The 18,085-nt window shown below is 46.9% G+C and overlaps 1 protein-coding gene across 1 annotated transcript in view; it reads right to left on the bottom strand.

The window, feature by feature from the left end:
* The window catches only part of MRPS25 (mitochondrial ribosomal protein S25), a 68,074-nt gene that overhangs the window by 25,391 nt on the left and 24,598 nt on the right, over positions 1-18,085 (bottom strand). Inside the window, exons 2-3 of the mRNA XM_069643423.1 lie at positions 17,870-17,976; positions 15,656-15,743 (exon numbers count right to left, since the gene is read on the bottom strand). Coding sequence (XP_069499524.1) covers positions 15,656-15,743; positions 17,870-17,976 — 195 coding nt within the window. The remainder of the gene's footprint in view (positions 1-15,655; positions 15,744-17,869; positions 17,977-18,085) is intronic.

Raw genomic sequence — 18,085 nt, 5'->3', positions numbered from 1 at the left:
TTTGATGTGTGTGGGAGAAAGAACTTTTTGGGTAATGCCATGTTCAGCCAGTATCTAGTAGTATCCAGCCACAGTAAAAGTCTGATGAATTAACATGTAATGTAGTTTAAAAAATAAAATTTACTTGGTGGTTGAACCACAACAAACTATTGGAAAAACAAATATGACATAGTTAAGCTTTCCCGTAGTGGCTAGTAACACCAAGTGCTTTTATCGAAATTATATTAAGGAGAAGGTTTTGAAAAATTGGTGTCTCAGAGGAAAGTCATGGATAGGAAATATAGCAAATTCTCCATATTACCTATACTTAAATAATATAGAAGGTAATCCCAAGACTTTGTTATGGGCTAGCGTTCTTCCCTTTATGGATACTGTTGGAGTTGAACTACTTTGAAGCAATCATGTGGCTTGCAAACTTTTATCATATAACGAAGTATGTTCTGTACGCAATATTGCGCTATGAACTGGGTTTACAGTCAATTCAAAGTATAGCAATATGGAAAAGACTTAATCTCTTAAGGAAATGTATCATAAACAGATAAGATATGATATGGCATTTATAACGCAACTATACACAAGTGTTTCAAGGTGCGACAAATTGTAACTTATCAAATGTTGGGTAACGAATTGAGAAATGGACACTGGAAGTACAGTCTAATACAAGAACTTTATGATGAAGGTGTAACTAATTTACTTAAGATGGGTACATCAATGAAAACATTAATAGCTAATCCATTTAAGGTTAAAATAATGATCAAATATCAAGGCTTAGCCAGCACAATAAATGCAGTAATGCGAACTCGACTATGTTCAGTTGATTTCACCTTATCAAGAAATAGGGGCGGTCGAACCATATTTTAATCGATTCCCAAGTAAAAACTTAAGGAATAATTTATGAGGTTCAATGTGCTGCTAACAAATGAAATACTTGGCTTAAGACAAAAATGGAGTGAGGGTAAAGCCTCATGTAGACATTGTATGAACTTGACGGAAATAGAAACTTTGCTGCATTTATTGCCCTGCCTTAAAGAATCCAAGAATTGAATACTTTAGTATTGTAAGGGAAGCATGGTATCACAAGTATGACACGGACACAAGAAATATAATTTCAAAACCTTTATTGAATTTTCGGTGTTTTAAAAAACTCCTAATTTGCCCTATAGGTATGATGGAAGTAGTATCTACCATCAAATAATAACGAACACACAGTACTAGTCAGTCCCCGTCAAATCAAGATGGCCTATACTAACAATATCTAATGCCTTCCCTATCTCTTATACAAAAAGTGTGTAAAGGTGAATATGTATGCAAATAAAAATCAGCGTTATAACAGGATAAAAATGGATGAGTCAGCTCTCCTCCCCACGTTGGACAACACAGAGTAAGGCGGCATCCGTAGACAGGATGACACATTGACTCAGGTTCTCAAAAACAAAAGGCAGTTCAAAATGTGGCTCGAGGACCACCTGGCCTTCCACGTTAAAGTCACTTATTCCAGCGCTCCAAAAGTTTTCTTACAGTTCAACCAAAAGGTTCACGTAGGTCTCCCTCTGCTTAATTCACATTTGTTAGGGGTACCCATCTACTAACCCATCTACTAACTTATCACACTCGGTCTCCCTCAGTCAGGCTCGGATATCTTACTGATGTCGAAGACTTTCGAATGTGCGAGGCTTTTACTATAGACCTCCGCAGGACCACTTTGACTTTCTCTTCAGAGAACACACAACAAATACACAGGGGGTGAGGGGTAAGGCTGCGTTCTGGCCCTGCTACTGCTCAACATGTACCCGACGACTTACCAGACTTACTGAAAAGGGTAAACCCGTGCCCTCCTAGAGTGGCCGGTGAATAAGTTCATTGCCTACCATACGTGGATAATCTGGTTGTGTGCGACAACACTTAAGCATGTCTAAAAAGATCACTGACCCTACTTGAGGCATATGCAGCAGATAATAGCCTAATGTTAAATTATAGCAAAACCAAGTTGATGCACTTCACTAGCAAATGTACTACAGTCCTGCCAATGGTGATAGTGGGGAAAACAAATTGAGTATGTAGATCAATTTAAATATTTGGGCACCGAATTATCAACTAGAGGTAACTATGCAGCCATCATTCCTGACAAAAAACGCAAAGCAGTTGCCTCCACCATAATGGCACATAGATGCATCAAATCTGGTTCGAGCTACAGTTTACAAGGAATAATGGCCCTGTACAAACAAAGCTTCTGTCCCACTATACTGTATGTTCTAGAGGCCCTATGCCTGGGGGACATCTCCTGGTTAAAGATAATAGAGAGGACATTCTGGAGGAGTGTCCTCAGCCTAGGCCGTAGTACACTGATAGAGCTTATCAGATTAGAGTTGGGACTTGGGTCACTGACTGCTAGGTTACTAAAAAGATGCTGCTCTTACACATCAAGACATGAACAAACCCGGTCTGTCCACTTTTAAAACTGTTGGGAAAAGAGTGCAAGATATCAGAGAAGCAGCTTTCCCTCCCTTGTCAACAAAACCTTTAAGTACATTGACTGGGAGCCAAACTGGGAGGAGGATTTCTTTATGCTCCAGAAGGCATTTACCCAAAAATTAGAACCTTGGGACTGGATGCCGAATTATGTACATATGGCTTCATTAAAAAGCTATGACTCTGTGATCCCGTATTTAGTACACTCATACAAATCCCCCCCACTCCCCAAAACTAACTGAAAATCTGCCCATCACCCCTATGTGTCAATTCTTACTACTGCTCAGGCTGAATAAACTAGCCCTTCTGGAAATGATATGGCCCAAACGGAACATCACAAAGGAGCACAGAAATTGCTGCCTGTGTGGTATTGCAAACAAAGGAATCGCCGCACCATGTGCTAACAGAATGCGCTGCACACAGGCCTCTTTATTTCCATTTCCTTGGCACCTATGTGGCAATCCTTTGACAGCATAAAGAGTAAATCTTTATGGCGCTATTGCTTAAACACAGACAGTAAGCAACTTCAAATGTCACTCTACTTGGTATGGAAAGGGGTATGTTCAACTGGGAAACTTAAAAGACCTGAACTGGTTGATGAATGACCCCTCGAGGCATAGGCATGCCTGACCGGTATCCCTATTTTATATCTCTAGTTTTCTCTTTACTATGTACTAACATTTATAGTCTGATATGGGAATGAATGAATGAAAGCGGCAAATGCACTATCTGGGTCAAATCAACATGAAGGTGCATCCTACCTTATGTTAATTTATGTTTAGATGAATTTCTCTCTTTTTAATGTCAAACACTTATTTTAATGTATTTCTGTTTTCATGAATATGTAAAAGGTCTTTGAACTGTATAGATCAAATCATTTTTTTAAAAGTTATTTGCTGCAGTCTCTTTTGGTCTTGGTAGCAGCACTGTAAGCACAAAAGTTCAAAGAAATCTTTCTCTTCAAGCATTCACCTTTTTACTCCTCCCCCCCCCCGCTATTTACTGTGTTTAATCTTGACCATTACGCATTTCAGAGTTTGTGACTTTGCCGCTTTGTAAGAAAACATTTCACATTTTGCTGAGACATTCGATTGGGTTACTTCCTTTCGCCAGACCACCCAGCTACTCTATCACTGGCTTCTGTCACTTAAACGTTCCATCACCGAGAGCCCACCTTTGAAATCCCTGAGCAGGAATTAAATGGGGTAGGCACAGAATGTTACTGTAATGCTACGAGATTTAATTGACCATGAATGTTACCTAGCTTCAAAGCCTGCAACTCTTGTCAGCGTATTGGATGTATCCATTTCAGATTTTGCACCAAACTTCTTTACTTAACTGCCAACATCAAAGACAAAATGATGTAACTTTGATTTTTTAAAAAAGAAAGCTCGAGACCACCAGAGAGCACGAACCGAGATGGCCATGTGAAGCAGTAGCTCCACCTTATGCCGTCACATTTGAGCTAGTTGCACTCCCCCCAGCCAAGATCGTGCCACACCGTAACATTTTTGAGCCGCCAAGATCCAGGATGCGGGATGCGGGGGATGGGTGGGGCTGGTGCAGATTTGCCGCCCCAGGCAGGACCGGACAGGCAGAACGCCGAGGAGGCCTCCTCAAAACCGACAAGAGGCGGGAGTCGGGCCTTGCAGATGTGCCAGAGAAGCCTCCAGAGCCCTCCCAGTGAGCGAGGGAGGTGCGCACAAACGGCAGAAGGCTGGAGCCGTCTGCCAGTGCGGGTTTGCCCCACAGCGTTGCCCCGTGCTGCCCTGCTGCACCCCTGCTGCGGTGCTGGCGAGGGACCCTCGAGGCGGCATGTAGCCCAGGTCCCTCGTTGCCTCCGTGGGAAGAGGGCGACCCAAGGAGCAGCTGCACCGGAGCATCACCAGTTAAGAGGGAGGGCGGAGGTGGTGTTGGAGAGACCTCACCCGCGTGAGGAGCAGGGACATCTCCACAACTCAGAGCGGAATGAACCAGAGCTGGAGGAGTAGCGCCCCCCCCCCCCTGGTTGTACAATTGTTTGGGGCCTTGAGGCCAGAAGAGCACAAGGGAGGAGGCCCGGGTGTGGACTGAAGTCTGTAGGGAATAGGATTACAACATCCTTATAAAAGCAGACTGGGACCAACTGTGAGGTGTCGGACCACAGCTCCGACACAGACACACACCGGCCCTGTGGAGCAGGGGGGGGAAAAAACACCCTCACCAGCATGGAGAGAGGGACCCAGGGACAAATAAGCCCAGCCAGACCGCAGAGTGGGGGCCCGAGGCGTCATTGCCCCTCAGGAGTTCAGGGAGGTGGCCCAGAGTTGGCGGGGTGTGTGACCCTGCAGTAGGGGAAAGAAACGGCAGGACGCGGACCCTCTAAAACAGCGCCCAGTATAGTGTGGCCTAGAGTGATCAGATGCTTTTGTGCCTGGAGCCGGTGAGGGGCTCTGGGGAGACACGTGCCTCTTTCTTTTTCGGACCTGAGGTGTGGCTACTTGGGCCCCATAGCGGTCTCTTCTGCCCCGTTTTACAGATGGTCCTCCACGGCCACGCTGGAGGAGCCCCAGGGACCCCCCCCCCACCCCAGACATATAGGTGCTGCACAGACAGGGGTTGTGTTACTCCAGCGCTTCCGGAGAAGCTCAGGTAGCGGTCAAGAGGGAACTCACCTTAACCAGAACAAGATGGATGCAGGAAGAAGTACGCCGGCCTTGACCAGAGACGACCTAAAGGATATATTTCAAGGCAGTCCAGACATTCAGGCTTCAATCTGCGACCTCAAGGGTCGCGTGGACAAGCTGGAAGATAAAATGGAGGGGATGGAGAATAATTTGCAGGTGGACCTCCTGGACATGAAATACGAGGCACGCCTGACGGACTTGGAGGTGAGGGAGGAAGAAACCAGCTTGAAGCTGGATGACTTGTAAAATAGGGAGCGTCAGAACAACTTACGTATCCTTGGCGTCGGAGAAGAAAAGGGAGAATTGGCAGCAGAGGTCGGAAGGAAGGTACAAGGACTATCAACCAGCTATTTGCTTTGGAAGGCGGGAAGGAGGTACAACTGGAAAGCGCCCAAAGTTCTGGGGTTGGTGGGGGGGGGGGTTCGGGTCATTAAAGTCACAGAAAGTCAACCCACTGGTCTGGAGGAGGGTGAATGGGAGAGCTCTAGTGGTTTCTGGGGCGCTTGAGGGAGTACAACTGACCATCACCTCTGTGTATTGCCGAAACACGCGACAGAGGCAGTTCCTACGGGAAGCTATGGAGATACTTGGCCGAATAGTGGGTTTACTGCTATTGGGGGGGGGGGGCTTCAATATGTGGGCGGATGATGCTATCGATCACAGTGGGGGGGCAGGATCCAACAGGAGGTGGGGCAGGGCAATCGGATGGGGGACTTATGGGTTATATGTCGGAACAGGGGCTGGTAGATGTATGGAGGGAATGTCACCCTGCGGAAAGGGGCTACACTTGTTTCTCCCCCGTTCATGGATCCCAAACAAGGATTGATTACTGGTTCATGCACCAGCGACACGTCAGTAGGGTAATCACAAGCAACCACTCCCCCATTAGTTGGTCGGATCATAATATGGTGAATATAGGTATAGTGCTGACGGGACTGAGGCCCCTGGAATCTTTGTGGCAGTGTAACAACGCCCTGTTGAAGGATGTCGCCTTTGTGAGAAGTGAAAGAGGCGATTGAAGAGTTCTTTTACCTTAATGACACAGGGGAGGTGGAATTGGGCATGAAGTGGGACGCGGCCAAGGCAACCTGGAGGGGCCTTCTTATTCGAGAAGGTGCAGCCAAGAAGAGAATTAGGACCCTACAGGCAGAGAAACTCATGGGAGAGATTCGTAAGTTAGAGACATCAGAAGGCAAAGGGGAAGGGGAGAAGGAGGAGGACATGGGGCTAGCAAGAGAGAAGCATCAGGAGCTGAGAGACCTGGAGGTGGCAAAGGTGATTGCCGGACTGCAATTTTTTTAAACAAAGGTATTATGAGAAGGGGGATAAGGCCAACGCCCTACTGGCGGCCAGGCTTAGGGTTCGATGTGCGGAGAAGTGGGTATCGGGGGTCTGGGACTCCGAAGGGCAATTGCGTTCTCTTGCGGGAGTGGTAGCACAGGAATTTGCCACATTCTATGGGATAGAGGGGGGGACAGAGGAAGAGGAATTGTGCAGGTCCTTTGGAGAGGTGTCCCTGCCGAGTCTCCAAAGTAGTGAAAATACAGAAATGGAAAGTCAAATTACCCAGGAAGAAGTGCTAATTGATGTGCTTAAGCTGGCAAAGGCTTCTGGAGAGGACGGGTACACAGTCGGATCCTTTCGGGAGAGCATTAATAACGGTCATAGCAAGTCCTACCGTCCCATTTCCTTGCTTAACGTCGACGCTAAACCAGAGTGCTGGCTACGCAGATGGAGGGCCTCATGCAAAGATTAGTAAATTCAGATCAGGTGGGGTACATTCAGGGTAGGCAGGGGGCCGACACCTTGCGTAAGACTTATTTGATGGAGGCCTCTGCAAGGAGGGAAGGGAGCCCAGTTTTGGTAGCCCTTGATGCCAAGGAGGCTTTTGATAGGGTGGACTGTATGTGGGTTTGGTGATCGGATCCTGAGAGGGATACAGGCGCTCAATGTAGCCCCGGTTGCACGAGTGTCCGTTAACTGGGAGCTGTCAAGGCCTTTTGTACTGCAGAGAGGGACAAAGCAGGGTTGCCCTCGCTCGCCTCTCCTATTCGCGCTAACAATGGAGGTGCTTGCCGAGTGGTTAAGAATGGCCCCACAGGTGGAGGGCATCAGGGTGGGCAGTATGGAGTTTAAATTAGGACTTTAGGTGCAACAGCATGTCATCCGCATAGTGAACCCCACCAGCTCTGCCCCCGCTGCCCTGGCAATAATTGAGTAGTGTTGGCAGTTCTCGGGCTTGAAGATCAACAAAGAAAACTCTAATCTTTCCTTTTGCCGCAGAGGATTTTAGGAATGTTGAGGTGCTCGGGCACCTGGGATTGCAGATACAGCTCGGCAACATCAGATATCTGGGATTCACCATTGTTAAACCAGGGGACGACTTGGGTCGAGCTAACAACCCCCCTTGACAAATTGTTTACTGTGATGGCGACCTGGGGTAAGGGCCAGCTGTCGTAGATGGGGAGGCTTAATGCTTTAAAGATTAACCTTCTCCCAAGAGTACTGTATTTCTTTCAGATGCTGCCGGTCCAGTCCCCAGAGGCACTTCTGAAAGAATCTAAATCACGGATCTTAAGGTTCCTCTGGCAGAATCAGAATCCCAGGGTGGGGTATGAGATGTTAATACTGCTGAAGGACCGTGGAGGCGTGGGATTCCCAGACCTAATGCTATATTACAGGGCAGCACAACTCAGGGCAATGGTCCTACATCTAAGGGAGGATCCCAGGAGGCAGTGGTTATATTTGGAGAATCAACACATGTTCCCAGTAAGGGTGGGGGAATGGCTCTGGGCCCCTAGGGAGAGGCACCTGAGGAGAATCCGAGAACATCTGTTACTTGGGGTCCACTGGGAGGTGTTGAGCATGGGAGGAAGAGCGGGTGGGATCAGTACATGACCCAATGTTGGTGCTTTGGTCTTGAGTGACAGGAGGACCGATGGCACGTCCTCCCACCGCTGGCGCACTTTCTCCTTCTGGTGGCTCGGGCATGTCGTGCCAGGTATTGGATGAGGGCAACCCTACCTTGAAAGAGTGGTCCAGTATAGCAAAGGACATATATCTGATGGAAAAGATCACTGCAGCAATCCATGAAGAAAGCGCAACCATCGATACGGAGTGGCAACAATTTTGTAATACCTTTGGGTGAGGTGGTAGAGGGCAGATGAAATATATAGCAAGACATGGACCGGCCTGGGTAGATGATAGACAATATACGCACAACACGAAGTACGTTATGTTAAGCTTCTTAGAGCAGACAACTAGTGACCTCATGAGATGCGATAGGAGAGAAAGGCAGGGGGAGGGGAGCCCATAGGTAGCAGGGAGGGAAGGGGCAGGGGGGGAGGGAAGAAAGAGTACTCAGGATGTCCTGAGTTTTAGCAGTGAAGTGTGTGGCCAGTGCATTGCAGAGGGCCGGGTAGCTGCCACCTCCGTTCCCCAGCTTTGCAATTGCGTTTCAGGGCTGCAAGTTCAGAGTTGTACCAGGATTTACGTTTGGAGACATGTTTCAGGCAGATCCTCATGACTGGGCAAGAATGTCAAGAGAATAAGTGATGGCAAGGTGGAGGTTGCTGAGAGTGGAGTCAGAGGTAGAGTCTGCAATGGAGGGAGAGGGGGAGATGGAGGAGGATGCGAAGACAGCAGCAGAAACTTGTTTCAGCAGATGGATGTTCGTGAACAAGGTTGGCAGGGCTGGAGAAGATGCGGTCAGACTGCCAAGAGGACACAGGTGAGAGGAGCGAATGGTCTGACCAAAAAAGTGGGGTGGTGAGGAGAGCAGAATATCAGTGTGGATGAAGGCATTGAGTGTGTGTCCATCCGAGGCGGTAGAACAAGAGTGGAGAATGGAGAGGAGAGCAAGGTGCAGAGGTCACAGAAGGGAGTGGTTTCTGTGATTTAGAAGCCGAGGTGGATGTGAAGTCACCCAGGAGAAGGAGGTTAGAGGTGGATGTGAGGAGAGAGGAGGAGATATCAGCCCATTCAGAGAGGAACTGGGTGGTAGAGACAGGTGGCCTGTAGATAGCGGCAATGGTCAGAGAGGAAGTGGGAGAGATTAAGACAAGTACCAGGCGAGGGACAATCAGATTGGTCCTTATCTTACCTTGCAGACCCGGGTTCCTTCTGGGAGTGGCTGCCATGGAAAGGGAGAAAGAACTACATGTAGTCCCTTCTCAAGTTACGTGGTGGCCATTAGTTGCGAAACATCCTCAGTGTCTCGCAACTGAAGAAAAAAAAAAAAAAGGATTAGTACTCCAGTTTTGCAGGCCGGAGTACTAACAGCAATAAGCCGCTTGCAGGGCGGGGGGGGAATTACCGCTTCAGGTAATGCCCCGGCTCTACGTTCTAATCATTACATATTGAGCATTTATTAGGTGCCTTTACGAACGAAGGTGTTTCAAAGCGCCACACGACACAGTGGGGGAGGGGAGAGCAAGGGAAATAAAATAACTGATAAAAACAGGGAATATACAATCATGGTCCTACTAGGCCTTTTGACAGTCTTACTGGCATCAAGACAGAGATCGTTAGCCACACATCATGTCTGGATGGGGGGGGGGGGTCAGAGAGTCGGGGATGAGCGAGGAGGAAGAGAAGGAGGTAGAGAGTGAGGTAGTGAGGATAAAGGGCCCAGCTGCAGCTGGGAAGGGCGGTTAGTGAAGAAAGAGGTCAGCCAGTCCAGTGCCCGGTCCGTGATGCCGAGGGTATTGCAGAGTCGTTTTATGATGATAGAATGGTTGACCGTGTCAAAAGCAGCAGAGAGGTCGAGGAGAGTGAGAAAGGCAGGATAGTAAGAGTCAAGATGTGTTAGCAAGTCTTCACAGGTGTTAAGGAAAGCCATTGAGTGGATCTCCTCGTTTCTTGGAAACAGGAGTTACAGGATTCAATGAGGCGAACACTCAATCAGCCCCAGAGCTGGTAGATTGTGGAATGTGCCCCAGGGAGCTAGCTTTTCGCCCCTCTTATTTAACATTTATATGCATTGTCTCTGCACCCTCCTCACCAACATGGGAATATTCTTTACTAACTTTGAAGATCACACAGCTGGTCATAGAATTGACTGGCTGTCACACTGTAGACGGCGACAAGCTCAATTAAATCAATAACGGCATTGAGGCATGGATGAAGACCAACTGGATGTGCCTCAATGGAGGGAAAACCAAGCTCATCTTTGGTTCGCCCCAAACCAGAGCCAAACGCCACCTAGCCTACACGGCACTCAAAAATCAAAAACACAACGGTTAAGGTCTCAGACAAAGTGAAGACCCTTGGCGTTTACTTACAGGCTTTTCTGGGAGTAGATTTGCACGTTGCACATTTTAGACATGCAGGTACCATCAAAAATTTCTGAGACAAATCAGACCCCAAAGTCAGCAAAATAGCTCCACTATCGCTAAAGCCATCATTCTATCGAGGCTTGACTATGGGAATTTTCTCATGATAGGGGCCAGCAACAAGTGCATTAAACAATGCCAAATTGTTCAAAACAATGCTATTAGGACACTTCCTGGCAAATCTAAAAGGGACCATATCACCAACGAGAGAAAAGCGCTTCATTGGCTATCAATTGAAGATCGAATTACATTTAAATCAATGTCCCTGGTTCACCACTGTATATGTGGAGTTGCCCTCGAATATTTGAAAAAGCAAATCAGCCCATATGTGCCTGGTCGGATCGTAAGATTCGAAAACAAACGGCTTGTTAAAAACGGGTCACACAAAATAGCAGATGACTGGGACGGGCATTCCCTGCCAAAGCCACCGCAAAATGGAATGAACTCCAACTCCACCTAGATTTCAACCTAACTACCTCAAGTTTCGAAAGAACTTGAAAACAGTGCTCCTTAGATAAATCAGCAACTACTGACCCCCCTTTATCTCCTCTGATAGTACTCGTATGTCATGTTATTTACTTTTTTTTTTTTTTAAACTTTGTTGTCCTGGTCTTGCTGTTCAGCTGCCTGTGGCGCTCTACAAACATATCAAATAAATAAATAAAATATTCATGCCTCTGGATGCCTGGAATCCAGATTGATGGTCATGGAGGCACCAACAAGTTCAGTATGAAGGATCAATTGGGGGAGGGCCAACTTTCCCCAAGAGTTTTCTCAAGAAGGGTGTGGTGGATATAGGGCTATACTTAGCAAGGCGTGAGGCGTTAGCAGACAGCTTTTTCAGGAAAGGGTGCACAAGTGTCAGGGTGCAGGGTGATGTATGCGGAAGACAGGGCTCCTTAGAAGGCCCCAAGCACAGGACAGAAAAGAAAATAACACCAGACAAAAGGAAAAGACTTCTGCCATAGCGAAGGCTCCTTTGCCCTTTCTGCAGGAAAAAGGACCTGTAAACTACAAGTCCCAGCAGCCTTCGGGCCGGGAACTACTTTTCCACTCCCACGTCGGGTGGGGCACGCGCACACGCATGCACGCAAGCAAAGGCAAAGGGCTTGTGCTTAAGCACCCGACCAGAGCAGACGCATCATCCGGAGCTTCCGACGAGGGGATCCAAGCGAGGGCCACACCCCAAGGAAGAAGCTTTCCGGCCCCTCGCTCATGCCAGATAAGTACCGCAAGAGCTTTGGGGAAGAATCCATGCTTAGATTCAAACGTACCGCAACAGGGAGGCAGCGCAGAGAAAGGAGGGGAGCACAGAACTCGGGCAGCATATTCAGAGGGGCACATGCAGAAGGCACAGCACAGCCACATCATGTCCCCTGCTCGTGGCAAAGCTAAGTGTTTTACAGCGTCTGCTGAATTTTGAGACAGCAAATTTCTCCCGCATGTTGCATGTAAACTAGTGCAGGCGGCATTTCCAAAACCCAGCACTCCAGCCACGTGCGGCGAACTTTGGCAGCACGTTGTGCTTTCTAGTTATAAGCATCGTGCTGCAAACTTTGGCAACACGTTGGGACTCCTCACTTCTTAGCCACGTGCGGCGAACTTGGGTCACACGTTCTGACTTCTAGTGTTCAGCCACGTACGGCGGACAATAGCTGCACGTTCCCTTTAGTGTTTGGCATTTAACAGGCTGCATGAGCAGATTAACACTACGGTTGCATGTACCTACACTAACCAACCCCTGGGGTGGGGTGTCACCAGTCTGCATGCCAGTTCCAGTGTACCTTACCACGTGTGAGCAAAACACAGATCATTAATACCAAACTCTCTTTGCAGCATTTGAACTGCTCCTGGCACCGGACCTGAGAGTACGCAGGCCAGAGGCCAGCACTCACCACCAGAGCTAAGTGCCTCTTTCTGTATCAAAAACTGTATGCGACAGAACTCTGTATGTTTGGGGTAGTGCGTGTGTGTACTGTTATTATGACACCCCTGTGTTCCCTTACCTGTCCACCTCCCCTTTCCTAACCCTCATCCCGGTTACCCTCTGCTCGATACCTATCCAATCATCGTGATCCCAACCCTCTTTCCCTGCTGGGATCTCGGAGGCCTGTGTAAGCTCAGTCTTGCCGGCACCAAGACCGTAGTGGGGGTGGTTGGTTTGTGCCACTCCTGCGCCTGGAATCCAGAGCTGTGACAACAAGGGAGTGCTTGAGGGATAGAGAGAAAGAGCCAGTGGCGATGAAGTAGTTACAGAAGTCGGCAAGAGCCGGGACCAGAGAGGAGATGTTGTCCTTAATGGTTCTATAGGAGCAGGGAGCACCCGTTTGGATGAGGCCTTTATAGAGCAGACAACTTTAGAGACATCATCAGGGGTTTGGGGCAGGAGAGAAGACAGTGCGGGGGTGGAGGGAGAAGAGCTAAGGGAAGCAGGGGAGCAGGAGTGGAGATGATGGCGGAGAGGGAAGTCAGGATGTCCTGACTTTTAGAAGTGAAATGGAAGGCCAAGGTGGTGTAGAGGGCCTTGGAAGGAAGGGGAGAGGTGGAGACTGCAGTTGGAGTGGCGAGTTCCTGGCAGATTTTGAAAAGTTCTGCCGTGTCGTTAGTGGCTCCAGAGCTGCGGGCCTGGATGTGGGCCCTCTTCTTGGAGCAACAATATTGCCTTCGGAGCAGGCGAACCTGAGAAATGGCAATTCCGTTCAGCAACTCTGCATTTATGTTTCAGAGAAGCAACTCTGCATTTACGTTTCAGAGAAGCTAGATCGGAGGCATACCAACTGTTGCACTTGGGAGGATTCAGGCAAGGGCAAGGATGTAAAGTGTATTGGAGATGGAGAGGTGAAGGTTGGCGAGGACAGAGTTAGAGGGAGAGTAAGATGCATATGTGGGAGGGGGATGTAAGTGAAGGTAAATGCAGTGGCTGACACTCGCTTCATCGGTCGAATGACGGCAAAGGAGGCTGGCAGTGCAGGATGCGGGACGTACAGAGGGCCGAGGGGCCCCAAATGGGAGTATAGAATGGTCGGACCAGGAGAGGAGAGGGAGGTGGTGACCAGATCAGTGATGGGGATGTCCGCAGAGATAAAAGGTATCCAGAATGTGTCCGGCTGAGTGGGTCAGAGCGGAAGGAAGCATAGTAAGAGAGAGGGAGTCACAGAACGTGGCTGAATCTGGAGAGTCGAGGTGGTTAAGTCACCAAGGAGTAGGAGTTTGTAAGTAGAGGTCAATGAGCCCCCTGCTCTGATCTTATTGATTAAATGCAAGGTCCAGTTAAGGTAGGAAGGTTGGGGGGGGGGGGGGGAAGGGGCATAGGTCAGTATAGCACTCGTCATTTAGGGTTCTAAAACTCAGTTTTGAAAAGGTCAATGTGGGACTGTGCCCTTGACATTTAGATACGCCTTGAAAGTCATTCTGCGCAGCAATCTCAGTGTCTTTTGCCTCCAACCAAAATATAACCCAATCAAATCTCTTGCAAGTAGAGTAAGAAATCAAGTATCTTATATTCATCAGTTCCCCGAATCAAACTCAAATATTTTTGCAACAATGGTGTGGTTCCAATAAACATTTAAAATCAAATCATATCTACATTGAGACTATCTCAGACAAGAACAGTTAGAATTGCAGTACAAACCTTATTGGTCGCTTTTGGTTACAGTGCGATTCGTAAATTGTAAGGCCGCCATCAAGTAAACTGATACCAAAGTGGTTGAAAAATAGTTAAAGAAACATACAACTCTAGCTGAACTACCTTAGGTGCCCAGGTTCACTAAAAGATAAAGCTATAGGAGCGGAATAGAGCCATGAGGTCCTCGTCCAAGAGATGCTGCAGCATGGTATAGGACGATTTTACCGAAAAGAAATGGTCGCAATGACCAAAAGTTCTAAAAATGGTACCACCAAAGGTTCGAACACCAAAAGTTCGAACCTTTGGTGGTAGCATTGTAAAAAAAAAAAAAAAAACGGGCTCCGGGGGTGTCCTCCGCATCGCCCCGCTCACTACTACACTTCATGGTACAGTGAGCAGGGGCTGCGGGGGACACCACTGCAGCCTTCTGTTAAAAAAAATAAATAAATAAAAAAGGACCCTGTTTGTAGCACCGGTTCCCGATCACGGAAGTGAAAGGGAGCTGGTGCTGCAGGAACCCAGCGTGAAGATGAAGGTAAATGGGGTTTGTTTATGTTGGGGGTGTGCCGAGGGTGTGGGTGGGGGGTGTTATGGGTGTGACTATGTATGTGTGTTCGCATAAGAAAGGTGCAAACTTTTGGTAGTTCGCACCTTTCGCGCGTGGTAGTTTCAGCTGCGGGAAAATCACTTAGATTCCTGCAGCAAACCTACCATATTCCTCCGACCTCCTTGGATCAAGATTCCAGGTTTGAATTACCAAGAACAATGAGTCGGGGGACTAATGCCACAGTTGGCAGACAGAGAAATGCACAAAACGTCACTCTACCACATTTCTGTGGGTCCGAGTGGTCAACAGGAATGCGTTACTTTCGTGCCCAGACCATAAAGTCATACAGCAATCATATTGAAGGCACTTGCACATTAAGACAGTTTTGGAAGGGAGCACCATACACAGGAATATGTTTCACAAGATGGAGTATCTGGAAAGGCCTAACACAGAAACAAGCAAGTTATTAAAACAGAACAAGCAAGTTATTAAAAGGAAACCCTTCTACAGAGCGATCAATCGGGCGCAGTGGTATCTAGATGAGACGAACAAAGATATTGCATGTCGGAGTAGACACCAACTCAAAACTGGTGGTCTCGCACAGGCCTCTCCAGGGAACCATGATAAATGCCTTTGCAGAATATCTGAAACCAAATTTTCTGTACCAAGCTACTTATGGGGCTCACATTTGAATAAGGATCCTGCAAATGTTAATGGGTCAGCAGCAAATAGAGCAACACTGAGTTGAATTAGGTGTAGTGGGCTTTAGGACAGTATCAGAATTTTAATTTTGTTACCCAAATATTAAGTGACTGGGGATCGTAAGTCTCACAAGAAGGAACATTGATAGGGACTGCTTCAGCTTATGAACAATCACAGATGAAATGGTGTCTGTGCTGAATCCAAGAGGTGTCAATTTATGAAATGCTGCTCAGTTCGTACCAATAGCTACTGAGCTCATGGCAGTTTTATTTACATGTGATATAACATCAGAAAATGTTTCTCATTTCCTTACTCGCTTTTCCCCAGGATCTTCTTCACATGTTGAACAATCTCTTTGTTGTTTTTCTCTTCCACATCAACTAGTACTTGTTCCCCATTATCTACAAATGAAAGTTAAAGGCAATGAAAAAAAGAGCTTTCCGATTTCTTTTTTTTTTTAAAGCTGGACTACAAACCATTACAGCTTTTCACTTTGATATGATAGAGTAGTTCATTAAATTATTTTTTTTAAACTGTTCATGCTGGCAGATTTCAGTCTTTGCCGGGCGTTATCAATTATTACTCTATTAGGGTGAAGGACCCAGTCAATGAACAATTCAAATCTGCGATTTCAGGCCACACAGATATCCCAGGCAACTGCTTAACATGCAGAGCTATTTTATTAACTTATGGGTTACATCCAGCCCAACCTGTACGCTGTGAAGACAACTACCTTTGCTTTCACCCTAGTTAACTCTTAGACAGGAGACCTCTCGAGTGCAAGCCATGTTACGGAAGTGTTGCAACTTATAGCATTACATCTCATCACCAATTGAAGTTTCCATCCTGTCTATGGCTCTGCCAGGGCTACAAATAGCGTTGCTAGTTACTAGCCAGGCATAAATACTCACTTACCCCCTCAATTCATTTCAATTAGCCACATACACACAGCACAAAACTTCTTACTTGCCAAGAATCAATAATAACTAGTAAATTTAGAGACATACTCTAGCCATATATATCTGGTTTCCTATTCTTTCTGGAGAATTAGGATTGCTGACATCATTCAGATTACCACACGGAAACCTCAGTGCTCTGGATAAGATTTTGAAAGGTAAGTATTTAGTCTCTATTTTTCAAAGTTGGGAATAAAATGATAGGGAGTAAAAAATAAGTGATTACCAAAGGGAGTATTTTAAAGCAAGTAAAAATAGGTTTCAACTTTAAAAACATTTTTTTTTAGTAACACATATTAATAAATATTTCTTTGCCACAAGTCACCTCTTCAGAACATGCAGTTATAGTAAGAGTTTCTTCCTGTGACACAAGGTGTACTACTAATCCATACATAGCCATGGAGCTGTGTTGTTGAAAATGTACCCGTTTTCTATTTTCCCATTTTTGTTGCAAGTTTTTTTACTCCCCATTTTAATTTTGTGGGAGTATTTGCCTATTTTTGTGAGTAAAAGTGGTCGATACACTCCTTATCTGTAGGGATTGACCCCCTGTAAACCAATCAGACTGCCCTGAAAGCAGTCAAGTAATCTATAATAGCTGCATTTGCGGGCTGGACCAGCCAGTAACTGCCCAGGCCCCAGCGCTGTTAGCAGCCAATCCAGGTGACCACCACAGGTATTAGTGTTGTTAGCGCCATAGGTGCATAGTGCGATACCACAGTGTGCGTGCGGGTCACAACAGAGCCCGAGATAGAAACAGAAGAGGGGCTCCAGGTGGAACCAGTCCTTCATATTTAGGATGCAGATGATGGAGACAAAGGAAGAACTGGGACAACACTCAGACCAAGCGGGTGAGGATCTGGGCATGCAGGTGGGGGAAGGTGGTGAAGGGTGCCAGTGTACCAGGACATGGCAGACTCCGAGGAAGGTGCCGGCCACAGGGTGGGCAACGGGCTCATACCGGGCGATTAAGCATGTCTTCCTGCCATCTCGGTTGGCAGGTACCTTCTCCCCGGCTTGTTTATCACAGTTATTGACTTAATTCTAACGTTATGACTGCCAAACAGCTAATATTACGTACAACATTTTATTTTGCCACAAGTTGCCAATAGGCCATTATAGGGAGTGGTCAATATTGCTTGTGTTAATGCCTTTCCACAACTTATTGCCAGAGGCGAACATGGGGGCATACGATATAGCACGATAGTAGCTCTTGCCTCGTCTATAATGCTCAATTACTGACTGGAGGGATCTACATTTACCAAAACCTCTCCTTTCAGAACATGGCGTGGCATTTTCTGCCATTAACACAGCATCAGTTATTGATAGTGTGCAACTGTCGTGGGAAATCAGAGTAAACTTAAGCAGGAGTAAAGGACATTTGCCAACCCCACCACTCCCCCACCCCCACCTCAGGTAGCCATTCTAGAGAACGTTGTTGAGGGAAATAGGCCTTTTTAGTTTGTTGTACCTTTGTGAGATGCAATGCAAGACCAGGGAAATAAGAAAAAGACTCGGCTCAACATGGCTGCGGCAAGCATTACTCCTGAAGTCCACCTCGAAGTACTTACCCAAATAAAACCTTAGGAACGACGAAGGGGTCATGTTCTTAAACATCATGATCTGGACCCATGGGTTCTTGTACTGGATCTGAGGGATGTTGAAAAACACAAATTTTCTGCAAATGAAAAGAAGATGTTAAAAGGTCTTGTGTTTTGCAAATAAACATGTTGCACATGCCATTATTTAGCCACCTCACACATGCCTTTTCCATCCAAGAACAGACA

Source organism: Ambystoma mexicanum, chromosome 2p (genome assembly GCF_040938575.1).
Source record: "Ambystoma mexicanum isolate Mex_15411 chromosome 2p, UKY_AmexF1_1, whole genome shotgun sequence".
Taxonomy (NCBI): domain Eukaryota; kingdom Metazoa; phylum Chordata; class Amphibia; order Caudata; family Ambystomatidae; genus Ambystoma; species Ambystoma mexicanum.
Note: the sequence above shows the minus strand (reverse complement) of the source record. Positions and strands in the feature narration are given on the sequence as shown.